This window comes from Rhinatrema bivittatum, chromosome 4 (genome assembly GCF_901001135.1).
Source record: "Rhinatrema bivittatum chromosome 4, aRhiBiv1.1, whole genome shotgun sequence".
NCBI classification, from domain to species: Eukaryota; Metazoa; Chordata; class Amphibia; order Gymnophiona; family Rhinatrematidae; genus Rhinatrema; species Rhinatrema bivittatum.
The window spans coordinates 404,508,709-404,528,504 of NC_042618.1; the positions used below are offsets into that span (position 1 = coordinate 404,508,709).

Consider the following 19,796-nt stretch of genomic DNA (forward strand, 5'->3'; position numbering starts at 1 on the left):
CCTCCGATACCGTAACGCGCGCTCAAGTTATCTCATTAGTAACGCACTGTTTTGCCGCGGCCGTAACGTGTTAGTTTACCGCCTCCCCCTAGTAGGAGTTAGGACTGTGAGTCTAGTAACAAATCCATCGACACCGCTTAAGACACTCAAAAACAATAAAACACAATTAAAAAAAAAAGCGATACAGTGATAATCGAGAAAATGTAATGATGTGGGACACATAAAACCTGTCAGAAGAAATAAAAAATTTTAAATACCTGTCTGAGGGCCGCGTCGGTCCAGGCTGCCGGCGGGATCCGGGGGGCCGGTGGTCGCGTGTTAAATCTAGGCCGCGGGCGGGTGGGCGCCTGTTCCAGGCGGCGGCGGCAGCGGCGGCGGGGGGACACGCGTTAGTTTGAGACGGCCGGCGGGTGGCGGGTGGTCGCGTGTTAAATCTAGGCCGGGTCGCACAGACGCGCATTCATCCAGGCGGAGGAGCCGGCTGCTTTCGCCACCGGCTCCTCCGCCTGGATGAATGAATGCGCGCCTGTGCGACCCCTGCGTTTCGGCACTCAAGGCAGTCACATGCCGTGACGTCACGCCTTGAGCGCCGAAACGCAGGGGTCGCACAGGCGCGCATTCATTCATCCAGGCGGAGGAGCCGGTGGCGAAAGCAGCCGGCTCCTCCGCCTGGATGAATGAATTCATTCACTGCCGGTGGGGGTTGCCTCTCCGGCAGCCCCCACCGGCAGTGAATGAATGAATGTGCGCCTGTGCGGACCCGGCCTAGATTTAACACGCGACCACCCGCCGCCCGCCGGCCGTCTCGAACTAACGCGTGTCCCGCCGCGCCCACCCGCCCGCGGCCTAGATTTAACACGCGACCACCGGCCCCCCGGATCCCGCCGGCCGCCTGGACCCACGCGGCCCTCCGACAGGTATTTACAAATTTTGATTTTTACACTTCCTGGTGCCTGTCATTTGAAATGACAGGTACCAGCGCACCCAGGTTACTGTATAGGCGCTGTATTAAGCGCCTATACAGTAAAATGGGTTACGCGGCCATAACCCTTCCCTACCGCTTTAAAGCCGCGGCATGCATTTGCATGCGATTAGAGGAGAGTATCGGGGAGTTAGTGAAGAGAACTGTGCGTGCGGGGAGGAAGGGTGCACCTGACACTACCGCACTGTTTTTACCGCGGCCTTACTGGATCGAGCCGACTGTAGGGAACTCTAGAAGGAAAAGAAGAGGACCTTACCACCTGATTGGTCTCTTCACAGTGAAGAGACCAATCGGTGGTGAGCAACATGACTAAATTTACGCTGGCATTGACAACAGCCCAGTGAGAAGAGGTAAGGTCTTTTCCTCATCCCACTGGTGTACCCTGTAACATTTGGGAGTTTGGGGCAGTGAGGAAGGAATTAGATGCATTACAAATTTGAACTTTTGGATATGAAGAGAGTAAGAGCTCGGCCACTACTTATTTTATTTATTTATTTATTTGACTTGGGTGGAAGGGAAGCGTATCGCCTGCTCCACACACAGAGCCTGGCTATTTTTTTTTTTTTTTAACCTGGGTTGGGGATAGAAGGGAAAGGGATCACCGGCTTGGACTCTGCTATATACATTTTTTAAACTTGAGGTGGGGGATGGGTGGAAAGGGGATTGTGCTCTATGCTGTCTTGCCATTTTTTTTTTTTGTGTTTAATATTCATATTTTAGGTGGTTGATTTTATCTTCCCATTGAACGTAAGATATGCCATACTGGGTCAGACCAATGGGGAGTTAAAATTTTATTTAACCTCTGGGGGGTAACAGGCATGCCAGGTGTCAGTGCTAAACAGGCATGCCAGGTGTGCTAAAATTAGCTCACTCTTTTACTTCCTGTTTAGTGCACTTTTTTGTGCTCTAACATCTTACATTGAAAGTAATTTTAGTGAACAAAAAATAAGCAGTAAAAGGGAAGTAATCACCTGCGCTAATCCTAACGCAGCTTATTATATTGGTTCCCCCCACCTGGCCTTTCCAGATACCATCTAATAGATGAATAGCAGCCCTAAATCCAGGTCCCTCCGTTTTAGGTATCACAATTTAGGTGCATTTTCAGTTGAAAACTCTTACATACTTAAAATATGGCTGAAAATATCCCTAAATCTAGATACCTAAGTGGAGTGCTGTGCATTTTTTGAAAACTGAATTCGATACTCTTAACTTCTGAACATTTCCATGTGAACATTATTGCTCAGCTATAGCTAAGAGTAGAGTAGGAAGCAAGACCTTTCAATTTCTGCCCAGCTTGGTTCATTGAAAATCCTGCAGATTACAGAAATTTCAGATGAAAATGTATTTATCTCCGCCCCCACCTCTTAAAAATGCTGCAGTTGCAGGAATTGGGCCACACTGGCAGAATCTTCCACAGTGTCCATTGTCAGAAGGAAGAACATGTATGGCTAACAGCCCTTGGCTTACCCAAGCAGTTATATCTTTGTGGTGTCCCAGAATCTCAACACGACAACTATCAGACCCTATCCTAGTGCTCATGCTGCCCCAAGCATCAGGTCTAAGCCTTCTAAGATACAGTCCTGACCAGCTGAAGGAAAATGTTTCCATACCTGTGGATAATGGCATTATATTTTGTCTATTTATGAACAACGGTATGGTTCAAAGCTCAGTAAACTAATCCTATCACTTGTTATTCACAACTCCATGTCTCGTTTTTCTCTCTTTTGTAAGATGTTTCTATAGAGAATGCAAAAGCACTTACAATTGACTACAGCACTCCCTGCACTCACTTATGAGAATCTGCTAACAATCAAAACTATCAGTAGTGCACTATCACCATCTTAGCAAGAAGTTCTTACAGCTCCCAATTTCTTATTAAGGGGACTCTTGTTAAGCTTAGATTAGAAACTGTTTTCATTATAAAAAAAATGTACCAAGGGCCTTCAGGGAGACCCCTCCAGCACTGCAAAACATGCTATCGACCAATGCTCAAACTTCAAGACACCTGGTAAAACAGCAGTCAAAAAACAAACCAGCCCGCTCCACCCCCCCTTTATTGGACCCCCATGCAGAACACAAATCTAGAGTTTGCTTTTGTGCATTAATAGAAATGACTTGTTTCCACAGCAGCTGGTCTTTATTATGGTAGAGCCAACAACTATACCAAATGCCGTGACAGCAACTCAGGGCAATCTTGTGAAACAGGGGAGACCAGATGCAACGCAGATAACAGCACTCACTTTAGAAATGAATGGAAGTCCTCGCATATTGCTTCGCAGCCTGGCCATTTGCATACACCATGCCCATATAGCGGATGGCTATGTGTTTGTTCCTCATGAGATAAACTGAACAAGAAAAACAAAATATATATACACAGAAGATTACAATAAGGTCTGAAACATTTATTTTCATTTTTCATTACAAATAGATCCATGATCAGAAGATGCATGCAAGACAAAACCTTCTGCAATACTAGATGACAACACAGAACTTTTATTATTCTCTTTGCAAACCTAATCACTCCTTTTGGCTTCTTAGCTGACATTATGCTATTTCTAAAGCTTCACCTATTGACAGTTTATAATGTATGCTAGATTCCTCAGTACGGCTATTTTTAAATTAATAAAAATCAGTGCGACAATCAACTTAACTAGATAAGAAAGGGGACATTAACCTTTTAAAAACTTGGGCCACTGTGTCAAAGCACTTTCAAACTGCTGAACAAAAAGGAGATAATCCTTAAACAGGATTCTAATCAATAATGTAGTGATCTCGACAATACTGATCCAAGTCAGAAACTACTTTCATCCAGACCGTGTGGCGCTCAGGAAAAATGCATCTGCTGCAGTAACTTGATGAACCACATTCTGAAAAATCTTCTTTATTCAGTATTTACATGCAAGCTTTGAACAAGTGAATAAACAATTTTAGAACCTTTTCTATAACCACATTTAGACCTCAATTCAACAATGTTATTATTAGTCTCAAGACTGCAAATATTAACACTACGGCATACCAATTGCTTTCTTGAATATTAGGATACTAATGATTTACCGTCCTTTATGGAGTCTCCTCCCCCCAAAGGTTGCAATCAAATTTGTCCCTTATAAAAAGTAGCAAATTAGGCTGGGTAAAACCTATCATTACACAAAAAATATATATTTACTGCTGCTGTCATGCTTTTCCTGTGTTTTCCTACTGTCCTTGGAGCCATACATGAAATTTCAAATTAGCAAATTCAGACTCGCAGGCACAAACAAGCACATTTTTTTTTAAAGGACTTAATTTGAACAGACAAAAACACGCGCTTTGTCACACTCACTACTGCCCAGCCACAAGAAACAGTGAAATTTACACAGGATCTTAACAGTCAAAACTGAGTTACTGAACCACAGCTGCAAAACAAATTAGACATGGATATAATGACACCTGACAGGGTACAGTACAGACAAGAACAACTCCCAGACTGGGTGGCTTAAAAAACAGCAAAGTGCTGGCAGTCCACTTGGGGACATGCATAGATCGTATATTGGTACACGGGTCTGCTAGGAATTTTTGAGGCACATTTTCAATGGGTCGCTAAACTGGCAGTGTACACACAGACTTCTGAGCACCTGCACAAACCCAACTAAGTCATCTGCAGGCTATCTGAATATCAATTTTCTTAGGCAGTTAAAACTAAAGTGCATACACTGACATAATATCACATGATGGTGTGAAGTATGCACCTTAGAGGCACTTGGTAAGAGTTGAAATGTATGTTCCCCCAGCCCTTCCCCAGAATGTCTTTTATCCAGCCAAAAGTAGGCGCATGCTATCCAAAAGGAGTATTAAATTACATGTGTATCTTCAGACAAATGAGCCATTTAGGCAGGTTAACTGATACCTACTTACAAGGTACCTGAGTAAATGGGGGGGGGGGGGGGGGAAGGGAGGGGGCAGATTTTCAAACTGCCTGCGAAGTTGCAAACTACGTAGGTGCTTGCTCTTAACGCGCATGCTTTAAACAAACACTGCAAAGAGAAAGTACCCACGTTGCTTCTCTTTGAAAATGAGCAAATACAACATACGTGAGCGGCAGAAGGGGTGCAAAGTAGTGAATATGCGCGCTTTTGAAAGATGAACGCACATCACAGTTTCCTCCTGATCTAAAATTAGTTATACCCACAGGAATGCTGCAGTCTTCACACGGCTAAAATGTCTGTATTAGGGAGGGCCGAGTGCACTTTTAGCAGCTCAGTGGAGGGTGGTTTACAGCCGAGCCTTTTTACTTGAGTAAAATTGCTATTTATCCATGTAAAGGACTTTGAAAATTGCCCTCGGAAAAATGTGCCCCTTTCTATTTACTGGACATCGGAACCCGACTGGTCAGAATCTTAGCAACACGCTTGCTTGTGAAGGAATTCCATTTGCACGCTCTTCTTTCTGCCTGAGTTTTCCAAGATTTATTGAATGCAGCTGGGAAATCCCTGTTTCGCCAGATTCCTCAGCAGCTGTGCACCCTCAGAGGAAGCAGAGCAGGGAAGGTAAGTTACTGTAAAGTGTTTGCTTACACAGAAAAGCAAAGGGCATTAATAATTTGTTGACAAAAAAAAAAAAGGGTATACTTTACATTCAAGTAAAGAGTGGGGTTTTATTTTGCAGCATGGCAGTCCTAAGGTCTCCATTTAGTAAGCTTTCTCCTCCATAGACAAAGAATGGGGAAAAACACCATAGTAAATCTGAACCAAATCATTATTTATACTGAAGCGGTACTGGGTCAGCGCTTCTCCACTGACTTTACCAAGACTGCAGGGAAATGCTCCTGGATGCTTTCCACCGAGCCACAAACGAGGCTAATAATTAACTGAAGGGAATTTTTATACAATAAACTGATAATGCTTGCTTGTTTTTCAGTTAGATTTTAAAGCAATGTAAACAGTGGGACATGTTTTTGTCGGGCCAGAGTTCCTGTAAACCATGTCGCAAACAAAATCGAATTGCACCTGCTGAGTTAACCATGTGCTACTTACAGGGGAAAAAAATTGAAACCAGCCAGACTGTTCTGTTATGTGCTCAAAACTGAATTCTTTCAACGTCTAACTTGCCTTCCAGAATCAAGCAAATTATATAATGCAGGCAGTGAAGAATTAAAAAAAAAAAAGAAAAAAGAAAACTATGCTTTCCACTACACTGAACAGCACCCACAGGCATTGCTACAATGTCTTTCTACGAATGGGACAGACGGCCATATGGATAGAGACACTGAACAAGCTGTACAACTCTTAGCGACAAGAGCCTAGGGGACTGTCCTATATTAGCACCACCTGTGCTGTGGAAATTGTAATCCGTATATGAAATGGTGTTTAAGGACTCATCAGGATGTGGGGGGGGGGGGGTTTAATTTTAATTTTTTTTTTTTTTTGTATACACACACATGGAAAATTACAGTTGAGAGAATTCTCTGGCTAGCATGTCTGTTGCTCAATTCCTGAAATAGTTTCCCAAAGGAATACTTATCTTCTTTTGTCACACAGCCTCCAATGACAAGCCAGAACACATATTAACAATTTCCCTTTGTGGGCCTACACAGTTATTTTAATGAGGAAAATACACTTTATAATATATGTGTGCCTCTACTGATTACACAGATTGAAATAACAACCCTCCCAAAAAAAAACCAAAACCAAAAACAAAAACAAAAAACCCACCCAGACCTTGTAAAGTTACATGAAAAAAAAAAAAAATAGATGTGCCCATGCTGGATTATTATGTACTTAATTACACATACAAACTACAAACTCACATTACCGGGCTTATTTCACAACAGCGTGCAGGTGAAATGCACATACAAGAGCTCATTAATAAATGATGGCATTCAGACACACAGCTCTCACTTTATAGTTTAAAATTTTGCCACTTAAACCTACTTTAAAAAAAAATTTAACCCCCCCCCCCCCAAAAAAAAAAATTCACTGAAGATCAACCAGAAAAGGGGAAGAGGAAGTCCCCACTGAGAAAACGCTGAACAATCTAATCAGTATAAAAGACAAGCGGAGCAGGTTCATTCTGCACCGCGGTTATAACATAGGGGAAATCGCGTGACTAGCAGCCGGTCAGAAGCAGGTGGGGGGGAGAGGGGTAGGACAGGAGAAAGATGAGCAAGGTGGGAAAAGAAGAGTAGGAAAACATAGGGGGAGGGGAGGGATTCAGGTGGTTAAGCAGCACAAGTTTGAATGCTGCGCCCTCATTGGCCGGGGCACAGTGACGTGGGGCTAGGCAGCCGCCAGATCCAGCGGGTAGCCCTGAGGGAAGGAGCGCGTTAGTTGTTGTGCTATCAGCGGGAAGGAAAAAAGTTAGAAGATGCGGAGAAGTGGAGAGAGAGGCAGCAGGACAGGGCCGGGCACGGTCGGTATAAAAAAACCGAGGGTGACGGGGCTCCATTGCGGCGTGTTTTACCAGGCCACGCGAGGGGGGGGGGGGCAGAGCTTCCCCCACGGCGCTACACGAGGCGCTCCAAGGGGCTAGTTCGGGCAAAAGTGGTCCGGAGGTGGGACCCAGCGAGGGAGGAGGGACAGCACAAGGAAAGGCCTGTGAGGTGGTGGTGGGGGGGGGGGGGGGGGGGGCGGGCTCCCACTAAATTTGTCCTTAAACGCATCAGGGCAAGATCTGGACATGACGCGGAGGCTTGAGGTTGACGGGATGGGCATCATCTCTACTTCGGGGCGCAGGAGGCCGGCGGGGGCGAGTGAGGCGGTCGGCGAGGCTGAGGATCACGATACACAATTGGTCGGGAGTGCGCAGGCTGTTTTGGGAGGAAGGGGCTACAGACGGAGGATGGAGTGGCGGGAAATCAGCGCAGCAGGGTGAATAGGGCCCAGAGAAGACAGCATGCACCATGGGAGGCTGAGAGGGGGAGAGGAGCGACAGGACTGTGGAGAAACAGGACGGGGACGGAGCAGAGGCTCCGGGATACGTGGGATTGGAGGCAGGGAGCTTGACAGGATGGCAGGGATGCGAGGCAATACAGTTTGCATTCAGGATTGGGGTGGCGACGTCAGTGGCCTAAGCAGGCTTACCAGCAGCTGAGATTCAAAGTATAGGGAGATGGAAGTCCACAGCCTTCCGTCGTACATCAGGGCAGCAGGAGGAGGACAGTAGGAGGTCGGGGGGGGGGGGGGGGGGGGAAGGAGTTAGAAGACACACCGGTTAATGAGCTTGTGTTTCACAGTTTTTGGGGAGAAAGCATGGGACCGGATATGTCTGGATCGTGGGCAATTCGTTTATTCACAGAGCACAAAGAAGAGCACTGAAACGCCCGTATGGGGAGAACCTGGACCTTGAGCGCATGGGATGGCAGTTGGCGTGGTTCAGTCAGTATGGCATGCATTGGGATGATCTTTTGCCTTTTATACGGGAGAGAATCGAGATGTGGGGATTACTGAACATTTTGCTCATTCATCTAGGGGACAACGATAGCGGATCTAAAACATGCCGAACCCTACTCATGTGCATAAAAAAAGATTTAGCTCAAGTTATGATCAGATGGCCGCAGGTGCGGCTAGGGTGGTCGGACATTTACATCCGATTAAGGAATAAGGATGAGGTAATTTGGAACTCGGGGGTTAAGAAATTAAATAGGCAGATGGGAAAGTGGATGGGATGGGAAGGGGGATTTTGGGTAAGACATTCATGGTCTTGGGCAGGAGAAGCAGGATTGTTCAGCAGGGACGGGGTTCATCTGTCAGAAGTGGGGATGGACTTGTTTAATAACTCCCTGCAAGAAGGTTTGGAGAAAGAAATTAGTAAGTGGTGAGAGGCAGCAGTGGGGGAACAAGTCGACATAGTCGGCTTGTTAGTGGCGGAAAACCCAAGCCCATGTTATGTTGGAATGCTGGGGGGGGAATTGGTTGGGGGGGCTCCTACACGAGATGGCCGGAGAACCACGGGGCTAAGGTTCTCGGTAGAGCTTGCTCTCGCTGGTTCGAGGCAGAGTAAGCATGAAAGGGGGGAGGGCCATGTTTGTTATAGTTAAAATTGATTGTAAGGGCTCTGGTTAGGTAGTAATAAACTGCGACCTAATTTAAAGCCAAACTGTTGTTGCGAGTTTATTGGGGGGTACGGGACAGCAAATGGAGTGCAGGTATTTCCCTCCCCATGTTAATGCAAATGGCAAGTCTTACTAAGTGCGCGTGTGACGGGGAAAGCAATAGCAAGTACCATTTTCCAGGAATAATCGCGTAATATTCTAGATGCAGTCGTGTTAGAAAGGTAAATTTTCAAAAGTTGTGCATAAAAAAAAAAAAAAAATAGCACTTGCACATGTAAAATAGCATGTACGTGCCTTTAAGCAATTTAGAAACCTCAACGTATGTGCGTGGATCAGGGTCTCCATGTAAATGTGTGGATGTACAACAGGGGCACTCTGGGGCGGAGCCAACATTTTTACACAAGTAAGACGCTATTTTATAAGCAATTTACACATGTAAATGTGGCACCTTACTTGCATATAATATTGACAACTACTCAATATCTGGCGTAACTGATCATTAATATCTTAAAAGTGAAAAAATGACTGAGGGGTGATCTGAATGAAATGGGGAGTGGGGGGGCAACTTCAGGCTGAAGAGCCAGGAGGATCTTCATGAGCTGCAGATGGACTTGGAAAACTGGTAGACTGATTATTTCATTGCTACACACATGTTAGAAAATCCCCTGACTTATGCATGTAAAAGCCAACTTATGGAGGGGGGGAGCAAATGCGTCTAAATAATGCACGTAAAACCTGCTCATGTATCCCTTTAAAACTTGAAGTAAAAATATGCAGGTATATCATTTCTGCACACTTATCTGGCTAAATTCTGACTTATCTAAGTAGTGCCTTTGACACTACTTAGACGGACAAATTCTAATTTATTCAGCTAAGTGGCGCCACCTATCAGGCTAAAATCTGATTTTTCCAACTATGTAGCAGCAAGCGCTACTTAGCTGGATAACTCTGAAAAGCGCTACTTGTCCATCTAAGTAGTGCTTTTCATACTTATCCAGTTATATAAGATAGCCAGGTAAGTCTAAAAAAAAAACTGCTACTTAGCAGGATAGATCATAAAATGCTACTTATCAGGCTAAGTCAGATAGCCAGAATAATTAGTGCTTTTTTAGACTTACCTGGCTATCTTATATAGCCAAATAAGTCCGAAAAGTTCTACTTAGACGGATAAGTAGCGCTTTTCAGAGTTGTCCAGCTAAGTTTTACCTGCTGCTATTTAGCCGCATAAATTGGAACTTATATGGATAGGTGCCTCTACTTAAGATAAGCCTGTACTTGTGTGGATCATGGTTTTTTCATATGTGAGCATGTTTGCATGCATATTTACTCATATTTTGCAATAATTTGCGCACATCGGGGTAGATGTTAAAGAAGTGCGTGTGGCCTACATGTGCGCGTGCTATCCGGCGCGTGCACATGTTATAAAATCCGGGGTCGGCGCGCCCAAGGGGGTGCACAATTGTGCACCTTGCGAACGCCGAGCCACGCTGCCTTCCCCCCATTCCCTCCCAGGCCACTCCGAAATCGTGAAAGGTGAGGTGCTAGTGGTGATTTAGGGGCCAGTTTTTCATGTAGAGTGAGACGTATGAACAGCACAGTACACTTCGGTGAAGATTTATCGTCATTTGGAGTGAGGAAGATCCCACAAAGATGCCATTTCTATTAAGTTCTCTCACCCTAGCTTAATGGACTCTATAACAGGGTACCATCAAGCTAGAGCGAGATAACATAGTACAGAAAGCCTCCCCAGAGGCTCTCTCTACTCCACGCCACTCCCTCTCCTCTCCCCAAGCCCAGAAATGGCCAAAATTCAATTCTAAAAATTTATCGTGAATTGCATTATGACCATTTCAGGCATATCGCGCAGCCTAATGCCAGGAAAAAAGGTGTAGTTATTTCTGGCGATAAAACCATGCGATAGCATGCATTATGCTATTGCATGCTGCGATACTGGCTCTCATTTTCCTAAATCCCACTGAAACTCCTCCCTGATCCCACACCTTCCAAAAATTTGGTTCTTTCCCTGAAATATTTGGATACCCCTGCTCTACTACCACAATCTCAGTTACGCACTTCCTACACCTTCACAGTCCCTGGACAGGCTTCTATTTATTTTTAATATTTATATACCATTGAACAAAATGATTTACACATGTAAATGTAACTACATGTACAAATTGTAGCAATTTTCAAAAGTCATTTACCCATATATAGTGCACTTAACGCGGGTAAATTCTATGGACAATTCAATGGTATATATTTCAGCAATTTTTTAAAAGCCCACATACAAGGTTCATGCATTTACACATGTAAAACCCAATTTTAAGCATGTAAGTGCTTTTTAAAATCAGGCCTATAGTTTTCAAAAATGCCTCCAGAATGCCTATTTCCTATGGCACCCAAAATATACATAGTATGCAAACACATACTGTAATGTGGATAAAATTCCACTTATGTCGATATGTTGACTTAGGTGGGGTAAACTACTTTTGCTCATGCAAAAGTTGATCAGGACTTTGAAAATGTGCCCCAACTATGTACTGTTTTGTTTTTATTTGCAGAAAAAGGAAAAATTAGGGCCAACAGATTTTGCAAGTCTTAAACTGGAAGAGAAGGGAGTTCCATCCACCTAAAATGCAATATCCAGCACACTTCTCTTGATGGGGCATAGTAAAAACTGTCTATTCATGAACAGAGAAAAAGGGATGGTAACTTTGAAATAGGTGCACGGGTGCACTTGTGCACGCATTTGCCAGCTCGTGCCAAGGGACATGGTCATTGGTCAAGGGACATGCACTCTTGGTATAAAATAGGCTGAACATGCGCACACAGTTTTAAGTAGGCACGCACTTATGAACACTAATGCCACTTCCACCATGTAAGTAGGGGGATTTTAGTAGATGTGCGCCTATGCAATTACCAGGTTTCCCAGTTCATTCCCAGTTCGTCTAGGTAAGGAATAGGACTTCCTAACCCCTCTTAGTTAAACAGCCTCCCCATTACCCTGTTAACCCCGACCTTTAAAACCCTGCTCAACTATTTTTTTTTTGTTTTCTGACTTGCATACCATCCACAGCAGAAATAAAGTCACATGGCAGGGGACCCCCCACGTGCACGTAAGTATTTATGTGCTGGTTTCACTGAGAAATTCATGAATGCTCATGCTCTGCCCAGGCCACACCCACACCCCTTTTTCAAGAAAATTTTATGTGCGCGCATTATCTCCTGCTACACGCAGGTGCCTTTGAAAACCCATACGGCACACGCCGGCCCGGCTTGTGTGCATATCTCCTGGTTTTGGCGCACGCCAGGCTTTTAAAATTCACCTTTAAATATACATTCCAAATGATCACTTTTTGGCAACCTTATAAGAATGTAACTTGCCTTGAGTTACAATGTAAAAACGTGAGCTAAATACACTACAAGGCTGATATTCAGCTGCAGAGCGACTAGTTAAGTTAGCTGAATACACCTAACTGGCTAACTTAACCGGGATATTCAGCTGCACGGCTGAATATACCAGCTTATCTTAAAATTAGCCAGATAAGTAAATATAGCTACCTTTAGGTCAGTCCTATGGCGCGACCAGAGTTAACCACATAACTTATGCATCCAAATGGCAGATGAAATTTAATGTGGATAAGTGCAAGGTGATGCATATAGGGAAAAATAAACCATGCTATAATTACACAATTTTAGGTTCCATATTAGGAGCTACCACCCAAGAAAGATCTAGGCATCATAGTGGATAACACATTGAAATAGTTGGTTCAGTGTGCTGTGGCAGTCAAAAAAGCAAACAGAATGTTGGGAATTATTAGAAAGGGAATGGTGAATAAAACGGAAAATGTCATAATGCCTCTATATCGTTCCATGGTGAGCTCGCACCTTGAATACTGTGTACAATTCTGGTCGCCGCATCTCAAAAAAGATATAGTTGCGATGGAGAAGGTACAGAGAAGGGCTACCAAAATGATAAGGGGAATGGAACAGCTCCCCTATGAGGAAAGACTAAAGAGGTTTGGACTTTTCAGCTTGGAGAAGAGACGGCGGAGGGGCGATATGATAGATGTGTTTAAAATCATGACAGGTCGAGAACAGGTAAATGTGAATCAGTTATTTACTCTTTCGGATAATAGAAGGACTAGGGGGCATTCTATCAAGTTAGCATGTGGCACATTTAAAACGAATCGGAGAAAGTTCTTTTTCACTCAACGCACAATTAAACTCTGGAATTTGTTGCCAGAGGATGTGGTTAGTGCAGTTAGTGTAGCTGTGTTTAAAAAAAGGATTGGATAAGTTCTTGGAGGAGAAGTCCATTACCTGCTATTAAGTTGATTTAGAAAATAGCCACTATTGCTAGCAATGGTTACATGGAATCGACTTAGTTTTTGGGTACTTGCCAGGTTCTTATGACCTGGATTGGCCACTGTTGGAAACAGGATGCTGGGCTTGATGGACCCTTGGTCTTACCCAGTATGGCATGTTCTTATGTTTCTCTCCTCCCGGAAACGACTCCCGCCTCCCTCCAGCCTACCCCCGATTTATGTGGCTAAAATGTAGCCACTTACAGCAATGAATATCACCGTTTTGCCATTTAGATGGTAACTTTTCAGTTATCCGTCTAAATCAGTGCTGGGCAATTGTTGCAAGGTGCCACAGTACATTTTTTGTCCATCCTGGGAGCCATAGGCATGGAGAGGGGCAGAACGGTTGTAGGGCAGGAGGGCGGGGCTCCGTGAGGGTTCCTTGACTTTGAGAGACAAAAATTAACAAGTCACTCAGTTTGTTTTAAAAGTGCCATCTTTCTTTATTTACTGATGAAAGATTCATAGCTACAATAACTCTCTCAAAGCACATACACAACCAGGCTCCAAATCTCTCTCTTTCACAGGCAAGCACACTCCTACACAGTCACAAATTCTTCTACCTTCTTTTCTAGCTCCCCTTGTCCACTTCACCCCCCCCCTTTATGCACCTCCTCAGTCATTCACCCCCACTTTCCCTCTCAGTCACTCACCCTCTTCATTTTTAGCCACTTTCTCTCCTTCCCATTTGCCCTGTTCCCTTTTAGTCACTTTCCCTTCCCCCACTCAATCCCTTCCCTATGTCACACACTCTCTCCCTCCCCTATTAGTCACTAACCCCCTCATCCCGTTTCCTTGCCTTACTCATACTTTTCCCAACCCACAATGTGATGGCTCACCCTTCCTGTGGGCTTCACATTGTCTTCTTCCTACTGGCTGGGTCACTTTCGGGCCCACCGCTGTGCAAGATCTCATCTTGCAATCGGAGGGGGGGATGAGATCCCTGCCAGCACCTCAGTTGTTGGGTCTTTTTCTTAATTTTTGGCCTCGCTGGCTTGGACACCGGCAGGTGCCGCTGCTGCATCTTTTTTCTTCTTTTTCGGCTTCACCGGCCTGGGCTCCGGTGGGTGCTGCTGCCACATCTCTCTTCATTTTCGGCTCTGGCGGGTGCTGTTGCTACATCTCTTCTCACTGGCGGGAACCACGTTAGCGCCAACAAATGGGGTCTCTCCACGTCAGCCAGGTTGCATACCAACATCCTGTGATCATCAAAGGCCCATTTCAGCATGTCAGCAAAAAAGGCAACATTGTGGGCCTTTGATGATGATGTTGAGAACTCTAGCAGGCTGCAAAAGCCTTGGCGGGCCACATCTAACGTATTTTAAAATTTCTTCCACGGGCCGGAATAAAAGTAAGAAAGGGCTGGATTGAACTTGCGGGCCTTGTTGCCCACCCCAGGTCTAAATGGCTTTTGAATATCAACCTCTAAATAAACTATCCTCAGTCAACACTGGCCATATATTTCCACAAGTTAAAAATTCCAAAACTGTAAATATCCTCAGCATTGGTGCAGCTCAAGAATGACAAGAAATGAGTAGCCAGAAGTGTGATATTATCTATTGTCCACCTACATCATCACTCTTCTATCAAATACATCTCTCAACCTTTTTTCCACATTGGAGGATAATTTTTAAACAAATGCATGTGGCAGCATATATGCGTATATATAACCAAGAACAAGTATTTTATAACCCGCATGTATGATAATTGTGCATTTCATATGCATGTAGGCTTATGCATGAATACATGCAATGCATTGAAACTACATATATCAATTAATGCATTGAATGCATGCACCTTTCCTATTTTAAAAAGATACGCATGTATATTTTACACGCAAAAGAAAAGTAGAACTTAGTCAGGCAAGTCTTCATTTACGTGCCTAAGTTGGCCAATTTTAAAACATGCGTGCGTAAATGAAATTAACCAGCTCACCAGTCCATCAGTTTGCCCAGTCCTTCTTTAGGTCATTGAGACACTCTTGGTTCTTCAGCTTCTACTTTCCCCCAGTTATTCCAGACCTCCCACCTAACCAGAGCCTGACAAACATGTTTAATATCATGCCAGATAATTAGCAGGTGTAAAATTATTTAAGTTGGCAAATGTATGTACATGTCTTTTAAAATAGCAACTTGTGTGCATAAATTTTGGCCCCAACCAGGAACACTCCTTTTTTATGCATGTATATGACGATGCAAAAGTGAAAATACGCATGTATGTTCGACTTTTTTAAAATATGGAGTATGCGAGCAGAGGCAATTTACGTGCATATATGCTAATTTTTACATGATTAGTTTTGAAAATTCACTCCAAAGTATCTAAAATTATAAGAAAAAATATAGTTTGAAAATATGGGGCGGATTTTAAGAGCCCTGCTCGCCTAAATCCGCCCAAAACCGGGCGGATTTAGGCGAGCAGGGCCCTGCGCGCCGGGAAGCCTATTTTACATAGGCCTACCGGCGCGCGCAGAGCCCCGGGACTCGCGTAAGTCCCGGGGTTCTCCGAGGGGGGCGTGTCGGGGGGCGGGCCCGGTCGTCGCGGCGTTTCGGGGGCGTGTCGGCAGCGTTTTGGGGGCGGGTACGGGGGCGTGGCTACGGCCCGGGGCGGTCCGGGGGTGTGGCCGCGCCCTCCGTACCCGCCCCCAGGTCGCTGCCCGGCGCGCAGGAGGCCCGCTCGCGCGCGGGGATTTACTCCTCCCTCCGGGAGGCGTAAATCCCCAGAGAAAGGTAAGGGGGAGGTGTAGACAGGGCCGGGCGGGTGGGTTAGGTAGAGGAAGGGAGGGGAAGGTGAGGGGAGGGCGTTAGAGGATTCCCTCCAAGGCCGCTCCGATTTCGGAGCGGCCTTGGAGGGAACGGGGGTAGGCTGCGCGGCTCGGCGCGCGCCGGCTATACAAAATCCATAGCCTTGCGCGCGCCGATCCAGGTTTTTAGCAGATACGCGCAGCTCCGCGCGTATCTACTAAAATCCAGCGTACTTTTGTTTGCGCCTGGAGTGCAAACAAAAGTAGGCTATTCGCGCTCCTTTTAAAATCCGCCCCTATGTGTATTACAAGCTGAGAATTGTCTTTTTTCTGAAACAAAACCCCCAAACTTGTCAAATCCATCATGCAAGAAAGAGGGAGCAACCAAGATTTTGTGAGGCAAGAACTTACTCTGCAATTGAAAAAAAAAAGAAAAGTAGTTACTTAGCAGCTGTTAAGTCTAACACTAGGAGAAGGAGAATCTACTAAGGAAACACACTTGCCTGTGTATCCTGTGATCTTTGTACTTTTGCAATGTTTTGAAGTAAATCCATGTACACTGTTTTGTGTGCATGAAAACACCACACTGTACTGTATCATTAGATCCTGCTTTTCTAAGGAGCGTTTACCACTACCACAAAATGAAGAGGCGACACTTAAGAGGCTAGGTTGGGAAATACGATGGTAGTTGTATGTGTCACATCTGTTTTCACAGACCTTGGCAATCGCAGCCCACCTTGTGGCTGTAACTTTTTTGGCAGGGTACTGCAGTGGTTTGCCACTGCCTTTTGCTGCCCAATGTCCGATCTTCTCAGGTGGTCCAAGTACTAGCCAGGCTTCATCCTGTTAAGCTTCCAAAATGCAGCGGATTTGGGTTCACTGAGGGTAGTGTTGCTGGGTTCAGGAGAAAAATTACACTTTTGTAGCATTTTGCATATTGCACAAAGAACCAAAGGACTCTAGGGACCCAATTCACTCTTTGCTCCCTGGAGCCTGGTATTTTTCATATTGGGGGATATGCACCCATGAGTATCTCTATAATGTTCATTTTCTCATTAGAACTTTCTTAAATAATGGAATCTGATGCAGACTATTTATTACTACACCTTTTCTGTTCATACCAAAAAGAAAATCAGATAGTCCTTTCACTTAACTCACTTAACTCACTAATTATGCGTGCATAGAATTCAAGGGATTGCAGATCTATGCTGGTTATTATTCAGGGGTTTCATTAGAGATGTAGCATATTGTTGAGAGACTTGGAGGATATGGCAGTGGTCGTTTGTGTGCAATAATTGGAAGCAACCAAAACTGAATGTACAATGTGGATGTAACCGTACTGAAGGATCTAGAGCTCAGTTTTCAAAAGATTTCTTTCACTCCATGACTATGTATTATGGTGAGTCTTTTAAAAATAGGGTCCTTAATATTTGTTTTATTTTTTTTAAAAACTTACTTTTGATGTAGTCTCAAAAGTAAATTGAGAAACACTGCAGGAAAGCAAAGTACAAGCTTTTTTTTTTTTACATACTTCTGCAAGTGTATGCCAATCTTGCACTGTAGTACTCCTGATATTCCTGTTCAATCAGGGCTGGATTTAGGCATTCACAACATAGTTACATGCCTAGGGTGCCAAATTGATGACACCCAAAGAACTGGGACTCCCCCTACTGATCTCTGATTCTAGAAGAGAAACCCTCTCACCCCTTAGTCTTCTGCCTACGGGTACAATTATCTTAAATCTGGTCCTACCTTCTATACCTTCAGTGTCAAATCTGTCAGCACTGCTGAAATGTGTCAGTGAAGTGAGGTGATATCTGTGGTATTGTTCAGCACCCCCCTAACTAGCCTGAAACCAAACCTGCGTGCTGGATGTAAGCAGGGCCAGAGCAGACACCAGCTTAGGGCGCCTTGTGCCTGGCGAGTACTGTGCGCCTTTAAGGGAATGGGGTATGAGAGAGGGCTGCCTGAAGAAAGGCGGCATCCATTGCTCTCTCTCTCTCTTACCCTGAAGCAGCAGCTTTTGAGGGGATCCTCCCTCACCTCCCCCAACTTATGCACCTAGAGGGGTACCAGATTTGAGCCCAGGTGTCCAGAGGCAGAAGGCTGGAATGGTTAACCACTAAAACCACCACCAAATATTTCTCTTTGAGGGCAAATTTGAAGCCACTTCTGTGGGTAAAATGGTACTTTACCCATGTAAATGGCCTTGCTGAGGTTCTATTATCCATGTTGCTGCTCTTCCATACGTGACTTCTTGTGATCCTCTAAAAAGATAAGTGCTTTTACTTGCAAAAATCTAAAAATTACAAAAAATATATAGAATGTTGCTACAATGATGGATTAGACCAATAGTTAAGAATAAGGCAAGTTAAGGTAATTTATATTCAGGCTGGTAGGGCCTATTATGAAGGTCTGAGAGTCATTATTTGTTATTGTATGTGTAAGAGGGTTTTGTTGTTTGATTATCTTATTGAATATTCCCCTCCCTATATGTGGATAAGTTTAACAGCAGTAGGGGAGGTGTTTCTAGGGGTAGAGTTGGGAAATACATATGTAAATTCAATTTCAAACATATAAGGTGAATTTTAAAAGCCTGGAGCGCACATTAATTAGAGATTAAGTTGGGCTGGAGTACGATGAGCAGATTTTAAAACTGGTGAGATACGCACGTTATTTCCCGCAGCATGCACATCTCAAACATTTTTCAAAGGGGCTGGGGCATGAACCAGAGATGTGCACATAAATACTGACGCAACCCGGCATGCACGGAGGCCCCTTGCCTTGTAACTTTACTTCTGCTATAGAGGCCATGTAAGTTAAAATTTAAAGAAAATAAAATAGCTGCGTCCCTGGGCGAGGGCCTATGCCCACGCGCACTGGGTTGAAATGTACTGTCTATGTGCATTTATTTAGCATGCGCAGATTTGTGCTGGTACTTTTTCCTTAGGCAAATTTTCCCTTTGAAAATTGTTGGAAAGTCCCCATGGACTTTGCAATTGTGTGAGTAGATTGAATATCTACTTTCTTAAAGCTTTATTCAAGGTTTTGCTTTATAGTTCTGGATGCAAAAGCACATCGATTAGAAATAACATTTTTAGCACAACAAACATTTAATTGTCGGAGTAAGAAAGAAAGCAAGACTTATGCAGCCCAGTCAAGGTGAGATTCTAATGGTGCTGACCTCTCTAATTCCATGAGGAAAGGATATTAACAAGCTTTGATTTCAACCCTGGTATCTACACCATAAATGACACCAAAATGCCTTCCTTATCACAAGGCTGAATATTGAGAAAATATCCCCAAGTAACACCACAGGAAAGTTGGTGTCCATCTCTGTTCAAATAAGGTTTTTTTCCCCCCACTCTGAACCCAAAGGTCTTACCCTGAACGATTTAAACATTATTTTCCTTGAACAAGACAAACTAAATAGGAGAGTTGGAGTATAATGCCAAATTAGATTATTCCTCTCTTGACCAAGACCACTGAACACCAAACCCTATAATATGTATGTTATATGTTCACATTAAGTCAGTGCTCATGTCGATCCAATTTTTGTATGCCATGTTGTAAGCTGTTGGGATCTTCATTTGAAACAACCATATATAAAATGGCCAGATAGATAAATAAATATAGCTGCCACTTGAAAACTTGGGTCAAATGCTCAGAGAGAGCTAC

At 44.2% G+C, this 19,796-nt stretch overlaps 1 protein-coding gene across 1 annotated transcript in view; it reads right to left on the bottom strand.

Annotated features, from left to right (window-relative positions):
* The window catches only part of FOXP1 (forkhead box P1), a 1,246,052-nt gene that overhangs the window by 135,046 nt on the left and 1,091,210 nt on the right, over positions 1 to 19,796 (bottom strand). The window contains 1 exon segment of the mRNA XM_029601088.1: positions 3,223 to 3,327. Coding sequence (XP_029456948.1) covers positions 3,223 to 3,327 — 105 coding nt within the window.